General features: G+C 34.6%; 1 protein-coding gene across 4 annotated transcripts in view; it reads right to left on the bottom strand.

Annotated features, from left to right (window-relative positions):
- Positions 1 to 18483, bottom strand: part of ZNF644 (zinc finger protein 644) — a 105406-nt gene that overhangs the window by 30312 nt on the left and 56611 nt on the right. For all 4 annotated transcript variants that reach the window (XM_074221697.1, XM_074221698.1, XM_074221696.1 and 1 more), the window contains one exon: positions 82 to 3110. In XM_074221697.1, coding sequence (XP_074077798.1) covers positions 82 to 3076 — 2995 coding nt within the window. In that variant the 5' untranslated portion in view covers positions 3077 to 3110. The remainder of the gene's footprint in view (positions 1 to 81; positions 3111 to 18483) is intronic.

Here is an 18483-nt window from a genome sequence, read left to right as displayed (position 1 = left end):
AGCAAAACCTTCTCACAGACACTAAATGTGACCATGGACTAGACACGCCAGCGATTCTTGCCCACCCATCCCAAAGCTCACCTTTTCTAACTCGTTTCACAGGTGTTCCTGTGCCCGTCCTTTTGAAGTGCTGCATCTTATCGCTCGTGGCTATTTGCTCTGGAGAGACAACATGCCTGGCTTCATAGCTTAAACCTGCTCTATGGAGGTGCCCACGAACATGATTGGACAACCCAACACCAGTTTCAAATGTTGCTGGACAGTATGGACAAGATTTTTTCTCTAGAGACAAATCAGCCCAATGGAAAACGGAGTTATGCTTTGGCAATGACGTTTCTGCATTTTCTAAATGTTGTGGATCATGGATCTCATGTAAGTAGTTGCTAGTTTCAGCATCTTCATAATATTCAAAATAAAAGCCATCGTTTTGCTCAAAACTAAGGTTTTCTCCAGCTTCTTGACCTTCTACTTTATTTTTAAAGAGGGGGAATAAGTTTACATTTTCTGGATTAACATCACTGTAAGATTCATCTTCCATAGACTGTGCATTATAGTCACACAATTCAACATTATCCCATGAACTGTCATCCTCTGTTTCATAGCTATCTTTTTTTTCTGCAGAATTTAATTTTTGCAATACAACAACAGTCATTTTATGCAAAAAATCTGGATAGCAGTCTAAATCCTCTCCTGCAACAGAACTTTCCATCTTAGATTCATTCACTACTCTTTTGACAGCTACATGCCTATAGTCTTTGAAATCTTCTGGTCTTTTTGGATCAAGATTATGAGCATCCATCACAAAACAATTGTTGGGGGAACTACCTGATGATGAAAACACGTGTAAAGAACTGGCCTCTTCCTTTTTTAAGTGTAAAGGATATGGATCACTTGCCTTTTTAATCATTCGATAATTTTCATACTTGTGTCTATATAAATAGTTACTACTTGTTTTGATACTAGATTTTTGTTTCCCTGTCTGATGAAAATATTTAGGTTTTTGGTCAATGCTGTTTTTAATCATAACAGTCTTGAGAGGAGAATTATTTTGATTGCACACATTTACACCTGCCTGGGAGACACTCTTACGAGCTTTTTGTATTCTGTGTGTCCTTTTGTGGAGCTTTGAAAAACTGCTCGATTGAGAAGCTGAGGCAAATGTTCGTTTTACATCTTGTTTTAAAACAGAGTTCTTTGGAAATGTGGACGTTTGTTCCTTAACTAACGACTTAGCTCTACCAAAATCTAAAGGTTCCTCAAGAACGTCCCCTTTTTTTTCCAACTGCAGTGGCCTCCCAAATGGATCAATGCATGATGATGGATGCAAATATTCCATGTGTTTTTTTAAAATATTTCTAGCAGATGTAGTAAAAGCACACAACTTGCACATGTACGTGGCTGGTTTTTTGGATGATTCTGTCAAAGTGTCTTTCAGGGAAGTCTTTTTTTGCGTTTTTCTCTGAGTTAGATCAGAATTAATAATTGAACATTTCACAACCGCTCCATGAGCAATTCCTCGGTGGCATTCCAATTCATTTTCAGTAACTGCCATAAAGTTACACTCCTCACAGCAGTAGTACCTTTTATCTTTTTCATGGGTTTTAGCATGTTGCACAAAAGTTTTGGGGCAGTTGGTGCCAAACACACACTGGGGGCACTGCAGCCGGGCACTCCGGCCTTCATCCTGAAGCTCTTTTAACTCGCGGATCTCCTCCATCAACTTCTGCCTCCTTTCCTGGTGAATGATCATGTGCTTCAGAAGGGAATTTCGATCGCGGAATGTGCGCCCACATTCTCTACAAGCATAGGGCCGGGGCACATTGAGGTGGCGGAAGTGACTGTTCCCATCTAAATGATACATCATATGCCGATGGAGGTGCTTTTTCTCCCTAAAATTCACATTGCACTTTGTACAGGGGTAGAAGGATGGCTCTTCAGCACTGAAAGTAGCAGGTGACTCAGAATCACTCTCTTCACATTTCTTTTTTAAAGTGTTTGAAAGAAAAGTGCTTGTATGAACAGGTGAACTTTCTTCTCCACATTTATCTGGGTTATATATCAGTCGTTGAATAGTGTCGACATCATCTAAATCTTCATCTGCGGCTTCAGGTTTCACTTGTGACAGTGGGTATTTCTGGGGTTCTGTTATTTGTAGTTCTTCACTTTGCTCTAGAAATTCTACATTTAGTAGTTTTGATTTAGTGGTCATATAATTTGATTCACTAAAACAATCCTCAGTATAGCGAGTTATCTTGCTTACATCCATTTTTCTTTTTCTCTTTTTCGCTAACCCTACTTTACAGTGAACTGGAGACTTTTCTACTGTTTCTTCATTTGTCATAAGAAACTGGATAAACTCTTTTTGTGGATCCCAGTTTGAATCATTTCCTGATCTGAAATCATCTGTACCTGAGGAAATACCTGTTAATGTTTTAACACAATCATCTTTTGCTAATAAACTTTCACTCTCCTCACACCCTTCTACTGGATTTATTAAAGTGCTATCTGACTTCACACTACTCCCTACTGATTTTTGTGGATCACAACCAACTGAAGCAGAGGTAGGTTTCTTAATGGAATGGATGGGATTTTTAGTCTGTGCTACATCAGGTAACAAAAATAAAACTTGGTGTTGACTTGCATTTTGGGGTGTCATTTTTGTGGATGGCTGAGGATCCTGGGCCCCTTTCAAAGTTGAACAGGAATCCGTTGCTTGCTGACTCATAGGTTGTCCAGTGGCTAAAGAAATGCTGCCTTTACTCATAATGGAAGTTTTAGTTAAGGAGTGTGAAACTGGTCCATTAACAGCAGTTCCTTTAGGCAAGATAAACTTTTCACTAGAAACAGTAGGAGCACCAGCACGGATAAATAGGGTAGCCTGGCCTCCGCTTAAGGCTTTTTCAGATCTGTCCCTAGATAGCTCTTCAGGCAGAATCAACGTATTGTTTTTCTGAAATGACATTTGACACTCTTGTGGTTTAAGAACACCACACTCTTTCTCAGAGATGAAATTGGTGTCATTTAGAAGTTCTTCTTTAGCACCAGTAATCTCAGTATTTATCTTCACATCCTCCATATTGTTGTTGGCAAGCCCATTAAACACATTTACTCTAGAAAAAGAAAAGAAAGGTAGCCATTAGATATGTATATACGAGAAAGAATCTTTAAAATGCACTGCTGGTTTAAATATGTTGCTTGCTATTTTAAAAGATTAAAAAGACATTATATTCTATAACATTAAATACAAAAGATTGAATTTTGTTATACATGATATTCTAAGTGTTTTACATATGTATGACTAAGAAAATCTAAATTAATATAATACTTGGGAGAAAATAAAAAAACAGATAAAATGCAAATGGCATGAAAAATACAATTTTTTCCCAAGATGGTCAGCTATTAAAAAAGATTTTAAACAATCTAGAAATCTAATTCTTTCAAAAAATATACTCAAAATGAGTCTAACAAAAGCATCTGTAGTACTTTAATGTTACATCAAATGAATTACTAAGATACTTTTATAGATGTCAATGTTTAGATGAAATTAGTATTTTTAAGATATCTTATAAAGCGTTAAGTGATTTTTTTCCTCCTCAGTGAATATGCTTGTATAAATCTCAGTTCAACTTTTACTTAAATTATCAGAAATTCATAATTGACTCAAGCCTAAATTAAAGGAATTTTTTACATTCTTTTGTACCTTGGTTCTAAAATTATCATGTATTCTTTAAAAATTTCAATTTAGGAAATCTAACCAGTGTTCTATAAAACTATAAAATATTTATGATGGATTAAGCTTAATGAATGCTGGTTTCTTATTAACTAATAAATTTAAGTTATTCAATTTTCAGTATATTTGTTGGATTTATTAGTAGAGCTACACTTTCAAATCTGTAAAAATAAACAAAATGTAGAAAAAAGATATTTAATGACCTTAATGACATTTCCCCACATGGATTAAAATATGCCCTTCAAATGATAAAATTCTTGGTTTTTTTTACACTAATTCTTGTTGATTTGGCAACAGACACCTATAAATAATGTAAGAATGCACAAATAAAATATCTAAACCAGCCTTTATTTGCTAATAATGCTTGACCTAAAATATTTTTTACTGCTAAAAAGATTAATAACTTATTGGGTTTAGTTAGTTATTTGTATATAGGCATGAATAGTACACAAATATTTAGTATTTTTATTTAGTATCTGTATTCATTTGTGGGTTCTGTGAAAAGGAATTTGAAACAGTTTAGATTTAAAATTTAAAAATATACTAACTTATGCATTAACACAAATAATGATAAAAACAAAGTATGACTAGATTTACTTGTAGCAAAGGTAAGATTTGACCTAACCTCCTGATGTTTTCAAATTTAAGACTATAGATTTAAAATTGAAAGTCACCTTGAATTAGCTATCTAAAGGAAGGGTTCTTAAAGCAGCTTTTTTGTCATGCATCGTTATGGTAATCATTGAAAAATGGTTTATTGCCTTAAGTTCATAAGAGGGGAAAATGCTAAATTCCAGTTCAACATCAGTGAAAATAAAAATGTAAAAAGTTTTTCCCCATCTAAGTTGACAAAATTTCCTGAAATCTATCCTACTTGTGAAATATTTGAACCCTAGGTTAAGGACTACTGATCTAGACACACCCCCTCCTCATTTTACAGATGTGGAAATTACCACTGTGGTCACAGCAGCAGAACTGGGATTTGAACTTATGCCTATTGGTTTCAAATTCAGCTCTCCACTGGAAAGACAGAATCCTAATTAAAAATTAGTCTATATTTGAATGTTTTTAGAGAAACACAGTAGTATAAAGTGTATTATCTGACAAAGATTAAACTCTAGGCTTTCTAACATATACAATTTGATTTGCATAAGGTTATTTCTATGTAAAAATAGCAGAGGCCTGACTACAAACTTACATTTTTACATTAAAGTAAAATAATGAACATAAATAACAATTTCATGGCAAATTTCACAATGGATAAAACAAAACTGGTAAAATAAAAAAGGAACTCTCTTAAGGTTTTTTGCCTTCAAATTTTATAATTATGGATAAACACAAGTATTTCATTCTGTCCAAAGATGTACATTTATGTAAAAAAAAAAAAGATGAATAATGTCAGATACTAACATAAGGTACTAAAAATATTTACTTCTTTAAATTTAGCATCTTAGATCAATCATTATTTGAGCACCCCCATCTAAGTCTTAAAAGTTCTTTGCTGTTTTAAGATTGGCAAATTTCCATAGAAATAAAAATAGACTTTCAATAAGATCATATTCAATGCTATCACCCCAAAATGGTGCTAATGCAGCACCCAGCAGGAGTTTCTACATCACATACACAGAAGTTAAAAATGGGCAGCACAAACATGTGTCAGGAAGGAGTACTGCAAATGTCAGTAAAACAAAAACCAAATTCAATGGCTACATGACTATTACTCATTCAGTGATTCCTCCCAACACTGAGTTCAATATCCCTTCCCAATGGCAATAAGATCCCAAATCTTTGAGGTGGCTTTAAAGATATTTTGTTTAAATAAATATGTATGTGTATATGTATGTATGTGTGTATGTATGTATGCACACAAACACACACATACATATTTGGGTGTAGAAGATTTATACTATCTGTTCTAGTTTATTACTAATAATAGGGGCAGACAAATATATGCTCAGTCAATTTGAGAGCCTATATTAGCTTTTCTCAACAGGAAGCAACGTTGCTAACGAAGTGGTAAATTCAGTGTTAATGAGTGGCTTCACTGTTACCACCTCTGAGGTAAAACCTTCCATGTTCCATGTTCTCCCCATCTGTTCTGGTGTTAGGAGTTCAGAGAAGGAACAGACGCTTCCCATTTAAAGCAACTTCAGTGGTACCCCCTGAACAGCAGGGTGGCAAACCATGAAAATATCAAATCGACTTAGAGACGGGAGTCCTCATTATCAGAATGGTTTCATGAAAGCCTTCCACAAGTTTACATTCAAAAGAAAGCAAATTGTTTTGCTCAAATATATATTAAAATGTCCATAACCCAACTTTCAATCTGCAGAATGCATACAGAATTCTTTCTTTAAAAGTTGAGATTTATAACACCTACCTCTAGGTAGAATATCTGCTGAACTTTAAAATGACATAGCTCAAGAGTTTGTTCTTTCACCTGTTAGGTAATTATCATGCATAAACAAAGATGGCTAATTCGCTCCAAATTAATAATCTTCCCACATTCCAAGCTATTCTTCTAAAAATAAAATTGTTCCAAGCACAAAATCTTTACAAACAGAAGGAAAACATAACAAAATTGAACTGATTCATTAAACAGTTTTAGCAAGAAAAAATTATTTTAAACAAAATTTTAATAGTACCTTTTTTAGAATTTTTTAGAATTTTTAAAAAAATATCATTAGGATAAGTGATCCCCCTGAAAAGGAATGATGATAACATCTTCAAAATCTGAGGCAATGAACAAACAAAAATGTTTATCATTTACAATGTCTATCACTAATGCTTAAGCAATATGTAATAACTACGAAATCATTTATTTTGAAAGCTAATTCTAACAATGAGAAGGGGGAAAAAAAATCACAAACCTCCTACACTGTCTACTGTACAATAAGCAAATAAATATAACTATAATAACATCTGTAGTTTTCTGTGCTGACACCTAACAAAACAAGGAATATTTGAAATCAATTCTTGATTCAAAAAAGTGAATCAATTTCCAGCTAGTAAAGTTCAAAATATACAGCTAGTTTATGGTGCTTAAAAGTTTAATTATCTATTGGATTACTATAAATAAGAATGTACAATATCAGTTAAATATCTTCCTTTAAGGAGTCATTTGATTAGCTAAAAGTGCTTTTTTTTAAAGTATAATTTTTATTTAATTCACATAGTGGGTAAAAAAGTTGCAAATGGGATTTTAAATATACATATAAAAACATTTCAGGTTCTAGAAAATCATAATGAGTTCTGCAGCTATAACTGCCTGTAGTCATATACTGTAAGCATTAAAAGAGAAGCACAAAGGTCAGATCTGTCTTCAAGATGACAGATCATCACTTATATGCCTCAAGCTAGACTTATTGTCTCAGAAATCTCAAACATCAGTATTTTTGCAAACTATCAGCACTTGCTATAACACCCTTACTACACTACATCTTGAGGTTACTACAGAAGAAATGAGGTGATAATTGCATATTAACATAATTATTCTGTAATCCCTCTGAGCAAGCTTCCTAGGTCACTCAGTAATTCAGATTGGATACAACCTTCCTGTCATCAAATCTATGCTGTCCACTTGCTGTTCATTAATAAATCTTTTTGATAGAAAATTAGCTTAATTTCATTCTTTTATGTATATTATTAATTGCATTATTACAAGCAAGTTAACATTTCTTGGATACTTATTGAATAGAGCCAACCTTGTCATTAATATAACTTCACAAAAAATTATAATATTGCCCTCATTCAGTACTAGTACATTAAAAATTATATTGTACAACTAAATATAGTGTTGCCTACTAGCACCATTACTGTTAAGATCTATCAAATGCTATTACAACCCTTTCTTTTCCTTTAAAAGATTCTTAGGTAAGAGTGACTAAGACTTTTTAAATTAGCAATACATGAGATTAAGCAAAAAAGAAAACCAACCCATTAATAGTTGTCAATCTAATCCCAAAACAAATCTTAATTGGCTGAAATACTGTATTTTGGTGACTGGGTATGAAATCTATGTTCATCATACAAATATGTATAGCTAGAGTTTTACTGGACATCCAAGTTTGTATGCACATATGCAATAGATATATTTACATACAAAGAAAGCAGAGCCTTAAGATGCGGATCTCTGCTCTCTCTCCCAGTCCAGTGGACCCTCAAACGCTACTACAAGTTAAGAATCAGAGCTGACCATTTAAGAGGCACACAAAATTAAAAGCACCAGAGAAAAGGGACAGAAAAAGGTTTGAAAATCATGAATAAATTTGGTCTAGAGAAAAAAAATGAGCTGGAACAATCATGAGAACAGACTTCATATAAAGAACAATCACATCAAAAGAAGGAAACTGATTTTTTTTTCCTATATAGCTTCAGCTTAAAATATAGAAAAAAGGGGGTAGAAGTCACAAAGGAGCAAATTTAGGTTTCCTCTAAGACTATCTTCCTAATAAACAGGGCTTCTGGATGCAAAATAAAGTACTTCATAGTCTAAGAACCTTCCGAAACTAGAAGCAGAGACAACGGTCAGACAAAATGTAGTAGAGGCTCCTGTTTGGGCAGGGCAATGTGAACACAACACTAAGGTTCCTTCCAATTCTTGAACATTTATAATTTTGTGCACATGATAATATATTTCTGGAAAAGGTACAAAACACCTCAGCATGATAAAATAAAAACGAGAATTAAGTCAAGAAGTCTGATTTTCAAGTCCAAGATCTGCTGCCACTTTTATTAGTTCAGTGATGCTGGGCACATTATTTTAACCTATCTGGAAACCATTTCCCTCATTTATTAAAAAAGGGTTGATCCTTTATAAACTAGAAAGCACTCTACAAACATTGTAGGCCAATAACTGCTTGTTCAAAGAATAATCAAATAATAAGTTAAATAATTATGGATTTTGGTGAAAAATCAACGTGTATGTTTAGATAAGATTGAGACTGAAAGCCTCTATTTAGATAAGTAAGAAAATCCTCTAGCCTTAAATTATTTGATACAGAAACTAAATTTTTCTACTGAATTTTTGTACATAAGCAAATAATCCTTTAAATAATTTAAGATAAAAATAAATCTAAGTAATTAATTACATATAATATTTGAAGACATAACAGAAATCCAACTCTGTGTGTGTTTATGTGTATCCATGATAAATTAATGATCTTTAAGGCCATATTTAACATTAAATGTTTCTCTATGGGAACCAAGCTATTTGAAATCCTACCAGGGGGAAGCTAGGTGGCGCAGTGAGTGGATAGAGCACCGGCCCTGGAGTCAGGAGGACCTGAGTTCAAATCCAGCCCCAGACACTTAATAATTGCCTAACTATGTGACCTTGGGCAAGTCACTTAACCCCATTGCCTTGCAAAAACCTAAAAAAAAAATCCTACCATGCTGAGTTTGTTACTACCACAAGTTTTTGCCTGCCCAACCCCACTCATCCCGTGTATGTGTATATCTGTCTGTCTGTCTCTCTGTTTTTCTGTCTCAGAGTTGAAAATGCATTAGGACCTGCTCTCTCCTGCATTACTGAAGTGAATTCTTAAGGTATCCATAAAAATTATAAAAGAATTTCAAACCTTCCTACAGTGGATTGTTCCACTGTTCAATCTTCCCTCTAGCTAATTTTCTGACAATCTCATAAATTGATATTTCTCCTCAAAATGAAGAGTAGGGAAACTATTTGAATAATTACTATGCTGATATATTTAATAATATTAATAGTACTTTTTCTAAACAAAGAATCCAAGGAAAACAGAAAGCTTGAGAAATACAAGCATTATCTTAGCTTATTAATGAGAATTCCATTTTCTCTCCTCTCAACTGTTAAATCAAGTCATCTTGTAAGAAGATCTTCCCAAGTGTCTTTCCAGTCTTCAGAACTTTCATTCTGGTATAGTTCAAGAATGACAGTTCTACCTGAATAATGTTTGTCAGTATCTTAACACAGTTAAAATTAAGTTAACAATCTCCACATTTAATTTTTTTTGTTGTTCTTTTCTGACTCATTTTTACCATGACTTGTCATTTTTTTGCCCCTCACCAAAAAAAAAAAATCCAAACTTATTAAATAACATCTGTTTTGATACATATCTAACTCTGCAAATGTGTTTCTTGGCTTTGTTTTTAAGGCTTCCTACCATATTCATTCATAAACGTAAGAAAGGGAAACAATGACAAACTGGTCAACTTACAAAAATTTGTCCAACTATTTTCTTGACTAAGCTCTTATGAGTTACAAAATCAATATGGTTCTGGGGCAGCTAGGTGGCGCAGTGGATAAAACACTGGCCCTGGAGTCAGGAGTACCTGGGTTCAAATTTGGTCTCAGACACTTAATAATTACCTAGCTGTGTGGCCTTGGGCAAGCCACTTAAGCCCATTTGCCTTGCAAAAACCTAAAAAAAAAAAATCAATATGGTTCTTAAGTTCAATGGCCCATAACTGAACTTCTTACCCAATATAAACACTTGTTCCCCCCAAACCCATATCAAACATAAAAATATTTCTCTGCAGTGATTAAAGGTCTATGATTGAGGCCATTCCTACTTTTATATCAAGTAAGTTATCAACAAAATAGATGATATTCAAATGTTTCTCAATAAATAAAATGATATATTTGGGGGATGTTAGAAGACAAGCAATGAAATAAGAAAAAAAGTTATGCGTACAATTGGGTAACTAGCAGATAAAATGAGCCCTAGTTGTTGAAAGTCGATGGTAAACTCAGAAAATGTTCAAAGTCATTCCCCAAAAACCCTGAAACAAAATGGCAAAATCAAAATGAAAACTCAAAACACAACCTACATCGCTCTAAACCTCCAGTTAATTGAGACAATGTAGTTTCAATAAAGTAGGCCATTATAAAATAAACTCACATACACTTGCATAAAATAACATTTCAATATACCAACAAAATCCCATAGGGATTAATAGAAATGGAAATCCAAATAATAATAAAAATGCATAAAAATGTAGGAGTCATTCTATAAATGCTCATGTTTTCATATACACACTTAAAAAATAAAAAAAGCAAATAGTTGCAAAGATGTATATATTACTCATACTTGGTCATGCCAATATAATAAAAATTATAATAATCACACAATTCAGTTATAGACAGCATTATACCAAATCAGCAGCATTTGTTAGGATGGGTGGAGGATAGATTGAGAGATTGAGAGAGAGAGAGTTTAAAAGAAGATTCATAAGGAAGAACAAATGATCTAATAAATTATGAGAAAAACAAAAGTTCCAGGCTTCAAAATGAATAAGAAATAATCAAAACTATCTGATTTTTTTTAAGAACAGAAAAGAAAAACAGAGTAGATTGAGGAAGAATAAGAAATAATTGAACCCAATGTTCCATGAAATCTAAAAGAAATCATCTAGGACGGAACTCCCTATTTGACAAGGACCTGCCAAAAATAATCAAGTATAGACCACCATATTCAGCAGAAAACTCAAAGCAGATAAATGACTGAATTAAAGATTAAACTGCAAAAAGAAAAAAAATTAGAAAGGAACAAAAGAAGTAGTCTCTAAAAGCTGCAGCTAGGGGTCAATTCTTTAAAAAACAAACAAATATAAATGATGACATAACAATAATATCAGAAATTTCAATTGTGGAAGTTGAGTTTTTACTAGCTTGAAGCTGCACTGAACCTTTTGTAACAAACCTCTATGAAGCACATAACCAAAATGAGCACATCCTTGTGACTTGGAAATTCTACTCCTAGCAATGTAAACTGAAGAGTTTAACAGTAAAAAGATCAATATTCACTAAAATACTTATGATATTAATATTGGAACAAATAATCATTGATTGTATAAACATGCTTTGGGGACATGAATGGAATTATGCTGTGTTAAAAACATCAACAACAGCAATGATTAATATGATTGCATCTCCTAACTGTGAGTTGCTCCTACCTACCTAGACTAGCTGAAGGGGTCAGATCAGGAGCACTGAAGCTTGAAGTCCAAGTCCAAGCTCTCCCTAAGACCCTGGAATTATCAAATACTCAATACTCTCAAGAAAGTAGCACAAAGTTAACTCGTTAACCCTAACATAACATCCAAAGTTGGGAAATAAAATGGAAGAATGAGTAAAAAAAAGAAATCCCACCATAAAAATCTACCAAGGTGGTAGGGATAGATATAAACCCATTTGAAGAGAATGACTCCATAATATTTATAGACAAAGTCACAAATAAAAAAAACACCTTAGACACAAATTAAACTAGAATTCCTAGGAGACTTAAAACCATCATTTTAAAAAATATTTTAACAATGAAATGAGAGCACAAGAGAGGAAAAAAAATTGGAAAAGAAATGAGAGCTATGGAAGAAGAGCTGGAAAAACTGTCAGTACAAAATCTTGCTCAAACAAAAAACTCCAAAAACTATAAATAATTTAACAGAAGCCAAAGACCTCATGAGAAAACAAAATATATTAAAACAAAGTCAAAAGGGTGGGGAAAAAAAGGAAAAATCTAAGATATCTTATAAGACAAAAATAAATAACTGGGAAAACATAGAGAAATTTTACTAGTCATTGGACTATCTGAAAGTCATTACCAAAAAAAAGAGACATATCTCAAGAAACCATTAAAGAAAGTCACCTACAACTTAGAATCATAGGACAAGTAGAAATAAAAAAAATCTAACAATCATCACCTCTAATAAATCCCACAGAGTGGAGAAAGTGGACAAACCAAATGAGCGGACCCAAGCAAGCCTGGATGCAGCCCAGGGCAGAGTACAGGGGGACCAACCCACAGGGAGGTACCTTGGCCCACCCCCCAAATCTCTCCAGGCCTACAAATCTCATCAAAGGACTCCCCCACTAGATAAACTAGGGTTTCCCCTTCCCTTGGACATCAGGTCTCTCTCCTCTGAGGCTCCCCAACCTCGACATTCCGCTGCTTTTCCATCACTTTACTGAAGTCACATCATCTCCTGTAGGAGGTCTCTCTCCCTGTGCATACCCCAGTCCCCCCAAATCCACCTACTACCTAGAGCACTAAAGCTTCACAAACTACATGCTATAAGATTCAACAGTTTGCTTAGTTTTGCTAAATGTTTTTCCCTCTTTTTTAATTTTTTGATATTTATTTGTTAATGTTTATTTGTTAAAAGGGATGACTGTGGGGAAGAACATAGTTGAAAATTAAATTAATATAAAACTAAGAGACAATTTTTTCCCCCACATGATGTTAAAAATATAAAGAACAGTAATGATAGTTGACAAAATCTCTGGATTTGTGGGGAGGGGACCAAAAATGACTAAGATTAAGTTAATACAATTCTCAGTTGTCTTTGATGACTAATTCTCCTGGCTCAAATGATATTTAAATACTAGAAAAACCTGGCAGATATGAACACTATTTTTGAAGGAAAAAAACATACAGAAGATGTCCCAAAGACCTAGAGAAGTACAAATTTTATTATTTCTGACCCATTTTTCCAAAATGTGGTGGGGAGAGGGGCTGGAGAGTAAAGAGAAGGAGAAAAACTGAGCTTTACAGCTTGGTGGAACCAGTCGTGGAGCCACAATCCCAATAATGAAAAGTGAATCCAGATCTTTAATTTTATGTTTTTTTTTATAGGCTGGTAGACATTTCTATCCAGAATGGGGGAACCGTAGGCTGGAAGCTCACTGGTCCAGCACCATTATGAGCACCATTATGGTCTGTAATCTGATAATTACAAACCAAGAGGTTTTTTCCCCTTGTGTGTTTTGTTTTTCTTCCTCTGGTTGGGTTTAATATAGTCCATAGCCAGTCTAATACAGTTGTCCTAGCCCGCTCCCCCTCAGATCTTGGGACAGCTAAGGGCTGACAAAGACCAGCTGCATCATGTGGGATTCCACCAGTTATCTCTATGAGAGCATCAATGATGCTTGGGACTCGACCTCTCTCCAGGCCCCACCCCCCCAGTTGACTTCTCTTTCTTCCACTTCCAGACATCCAGTCCTCCATCCCCTTCCAACTCTTGGGGGGAGCCGGATAGCCTATTTGAAGTATAGTACACATAATGTTTCCAAGTCAGACAAGCTGCAGAGGACTAGTGAATGAATGCCTGCGAAAGACTAGTGCAAAAAGGTATCCTTTTAAAATAAAATGCACTGACAAGCTTCTCTGGCAATCTAAAGAAACAAAGGAAGGAAAAAACAACAATTGTCTGTATATCCCAGATATTGATTTTTTCAGATGTCTTAATATTTCATTATAAAACTAAAAAATTTAAACAACAAAAATACAGATAAATTAATTTTAATACTAGACCATAAAGTTAAAAGGATCATTCATTTGAGAAAAATCTGGGAAAATAAAAGTGCAACTTCATAAAGAATTGACCCTGTAAAATTAATTACTTTTTTAATGGGAATGATATGGTTTGCCTATTAGTAACTTTTCAATTTTTCAAAGCACAGTCACAGAAAGTCAAATAAAGGTATCACTTCTCATGTTCTTCCCAGAGCACCACTTTATAAAAAAGGATAACTGACATTGCTTAGATTTGGCTTTTTTTGGTATTTTAGCAAAGCATTTGACTTGTCTCTCATGCTATGCCTGTAAGAAAAATGGGAGAGGTGTTAGCTAGAGGTTAGTCCAAAAAAAGGATTCAGAAGAAGAAGCTGTATTACCATCAGTGGTGTGGGGTCATCTTAGAAGGATATGAGCTTGCCTCTGTGACATTTATTTTTTTGTCAGTTATTTGGAAAAAGGCATAGAAGGCATGTTTATCAAACAGAGAAGACAAACAAACCAAAGACTCATTAGGGGATTTCTGTTTCCTGTACATCATAACAGAGGGTAGGGAGATCAAGTAAATTTCCAAAGGGCTTAAATATCTTAAAATCAATCCAAAACAAACAAATGTTCTTAAGAAGTAAAGAATTGGGGTGGCTAGGTGGCACAGTGGATAGAGCACAGGCCCTGGAGTCAGGAGGACCTGAGTTCAAATCTGTCCTCAGACACTTAATAATTACCTAACTGTGCGGCCTTGGGCAAGACACTTAACCCCATTGCCTTGCAAAAAAAAAAAAAAAAAACTTTAAAAAAAGTAAAGTATTAATATTAAATCAGGCATTGTGCTAAAACCTGGGATTACAAAGAATGGCCAAAGATATTTAGACTGATCTAACAATGCAATTTCTTTGAAAGTGTAAGATATCTTGTTTCTTTTTTTGGTTTTTGAATTCCAAAAACCTAGATAGTCTTTAATTCAAATATATAATTAAAAAACTATTTACTAAAATCACACTTAGGCAATACACCTAATGCCTATTATTATTTAAAAGAAAGCACATGACCAGGAGAGACCAAAGTTTAATAATGCCTCTTTTAGTGGTGGCAAAGAATTGGAAATTGAGGGGATGGCCCTCAATTGGGGAATGTCCAAACAAGTTATTGTACATGAATATTAAGGAATATTATTGTTCTATAAGAAACCACAAATGGTCGGACTCTAGAGAAGCATGGAATGACTTATGGGATCTGATGCTGAGCGAAGGGAGTAGAACCAAGAAAACAATGTACACATCAACAACAACATTAGGAGCTAAACATCTTAATGGAAGCAACTCTTCTTGACAATCCAGAGAGCTAGGACAACTGTATTTAACTGGTTATGGATTATATTATCCCCAACCAGAGGAAGAAAAATAAAACAAAACAAAACACACAGAAAAAAATCATCCCTTCTGAATCTGATGAATACTTTATAGAAAATATGTATGTAAAATGCTAACCTGACTGTTTCCTGCTGAGGGAGGGGGGGGTGGGGGGGGGGGGTGGAGGGAAATTTTATAACCTGGAAATATGCATGTACAAATGGATGAAAATAAATATTTTTAAAAACAAAATTTAAAAAATAGCTTCTGATAACTGGTAGTTGTGAGACAAAAGCCAATTATCTAAACTCCCAGCCTCAGGTACTTGAAAGACCAACCCAATGAGACAATGAGTATACAACCTTAGTACCAAGCACTGGGGTGAGGATCAAATGGAATCTATTGGTCAACTTCTTTGCCAACCTTCAAAGCTGGATAAGGCTGGTCATTATTCTAAAGCCCCCAGTTAATAGACATTTTGTGGACTGTAACTTTTGAGTACAACTCTGGTTTCAAGGGGACAGTGTGGATCCAAGGAGAGGAGATTAAGTCAAGCATCCTAGCTTGGAGGCCCTAGGCAAGACCCTTGGATTCTCCCAATGCCTGAGGCAATTCTCTAAGCAATTCTCTGAGGCAATTCTCTAAGAAAGCAAATTAAATGTCCATCTGCATAAGGATAGACACAGTCCTCACTGGGAGTTCCCTGTAAAATGGAAACCACAAATCCTGGGTAAACCATATTTTTATATGAAAATCAGAAATTCAGGAAAAATAATGTTTCACAAGTTAACAGCAAATTTGTTCTTAAATAGTATTGGTTCCTTTGATGCCACCTACAAATATACTTAGATGTATCAAATTTTTTAAAAAACAAAAGAACTCACTTGAATCAGATCTCTTGCCAGTTTATAGTGATCTCTAACTTCCCTGCTTTTACCAGCTCATAGTCATCAGGTCTCCTGCTTCCTCCAATTTTTTAGTCCTTCCTCATTCTATTTCTAAATCCATCAATCTCCAGAAATTAATCAAAGGAAACTGTCAAATCAATTACTTTGAAAATCTTATCAAACCCAAACCAAATAAAGCAATTTGCAAACCTTGGAACACAACACAAACACTAGCTTAATATTATTCTGCTAGGCTACCAAGGAGCTCTTAAAAGACTGAACTTAGATCAAATCCAATGAAATATAATTCAGTGTAGGAAGAATACTAACAACCAAGGAAAACAGGAAATGCTTCCTCTGGAGTGTCCCACTCCAGCTGATCTCTGATAAACCCAAGGACTTGCTGGTCCAGCTGGCCTTCTCAAAGTTGCCTGGACCACTGGCGGCTCCCAGCTCCCCGCACTCGGCTCCTCCTCAGCTTCGACCTCTCTGCTTCTCAGCCTCCCGAATCACTAACTGTCCCAGGTGACTGAACCCCCCCCCCCCCAGAAGGCAAGTGACTTTGTATTGACATTGTCCACATCTTGGACTTCCTTACCTGGCCTTCACATTCATCGGTGTCTGGCAGGAATGGGAATAGAATAGCATGTGGAAGGGGAACCCAAAGTGAAGTGAAAGCAGTATCTACATTAGCTGAAAGATGAAGGATCTAGAGGGAGTCAAAAGGTCTGGGACACCTCACTGGAAACCTGAGGATTTTCTGTTTTGTTTAGAGCAGGAGTGGCAAGGTTGCATAGGTAAAGGAAGAATGGGGGCTGAGAAAAGAGGATCTCATTTCTCTGTGAAATCACTGGGGCAGCACTCAATCTCAAAACACACCACAAAGCAGGCAGGGACAAAAATGGTCATTACTAGAACACTGATTTACAACCGAAGACGACTCTGCTGAGTGTTCAAGAAACCTAGAAAGCCTAAACTGCTGGGGAAGGAGTTTTACGTTATCAAAACAAAACAAAAACTATGAGGAAGATTGGTAAGCAGTCTGATAGAAATTGGATTTAGAGAAATATATTCCACAAAATAATCTCTAAAAGAATAATAGATACATGACTTAAGAATATACTGTCTTTGATGGCATGGAAATTATCTTTTTTTGTACTGGTAACTAGTGTCTAGCAGAGTATCTTTTTTAAAAAAAATTAAGTATCTCTAATGAAGAAACTAAACAAATAAGAAATAAGTAGGTAACCATTTTGGTCCCCCATTCCAATTTTTGATGAACCTCTGATTTAAGAGATCTAATAATCTTCCCAATCAGATCCAATGGCATACTTTGTGAGAATGAAACTTGTTATATCAGAATCTCCATTATAGAGGACACAAAGTTTTTTAAAGAGGGGGAAAATAGCTGACCTGCTATTGATTATAGTCACAGTTGAACCTCCTGGCTATTTAAGCATGTTAAACTGGTAAATATGAATGTTTTGCAAATAAATATTATTGAAAACATTTAAAAAAACTATACTGACCTATGGTGGAACTATAATTAAAGTCAATTATGTTGGTATTGAATAAATGCCTATTGAATTCAAAGCATTTCCTAGGAAATACATAGTACTTGCTGAAAATCTTACAATATTAATTTGATGCTGAAAATTAAAAAATATTTAATATTTAATTTATTACATAGAAAAAATACTTAAAATCCCTAACAGTGGTCAAGAAAAAGATTTATGAACACTAAATCACTGATTCTTGCAGTATATCATCCAGTCTTTTGATTCTAGTGTTAAGGACAGACCTCATCTTGCTTTCTTGGTTCTCAGCTACCCTATCTATAACTTAGCTGGTTAAGAATTTCCTTAACGAAATTCCTGTCCATCAGCACCAGTCTGTTGAGTCTCTCCTTCATCCTGCCACCAAACCACATAGCTCATGGACCCCTTGGAGAGTCACTTGGTGTGGTTTGTCTCTGATAGACAAGGGGGATGAACATGGTAAAATCTACCTTATTTTTCCCACAGAAGATTTTTGAATAAATAGATTTACATTTTCTTCAGATGTATACTTCCTAGTACTTCAAAGTGAGGTTATGTTGTCTACCCATGTTATTTTCTCTGTAAACTGATTCCAGAGATTGTCAAAAAAAATGTAAATCCAATACTTTAGAAAGATCAACTCTTGATCTATGGGTCTCTAAGAGTCTTCCTAAGTCCATTTATTGATCTGATGAATGTTCTTATTTT

Source organism: Macrotis lagotis, chromosome 2 (genome assembly GCF_037893015.1).
Source record: "Macrotis lagotis isolate mMagLag1 chromosome 2, bilby.v1.9.chrom.fasta, whole genome shotgun sequence".
NCBI lineage: Eukaryota > Metazoa > Chordata > Mammalia > Peramelemorphia > Peramelidae > Macrotis > Macrotis lagotis.
The sequence above is the reverse complement of the archived record's forward strand: the minus strand, read 5'-3'. Positions and strand labels throughout refer to the sequence as shown.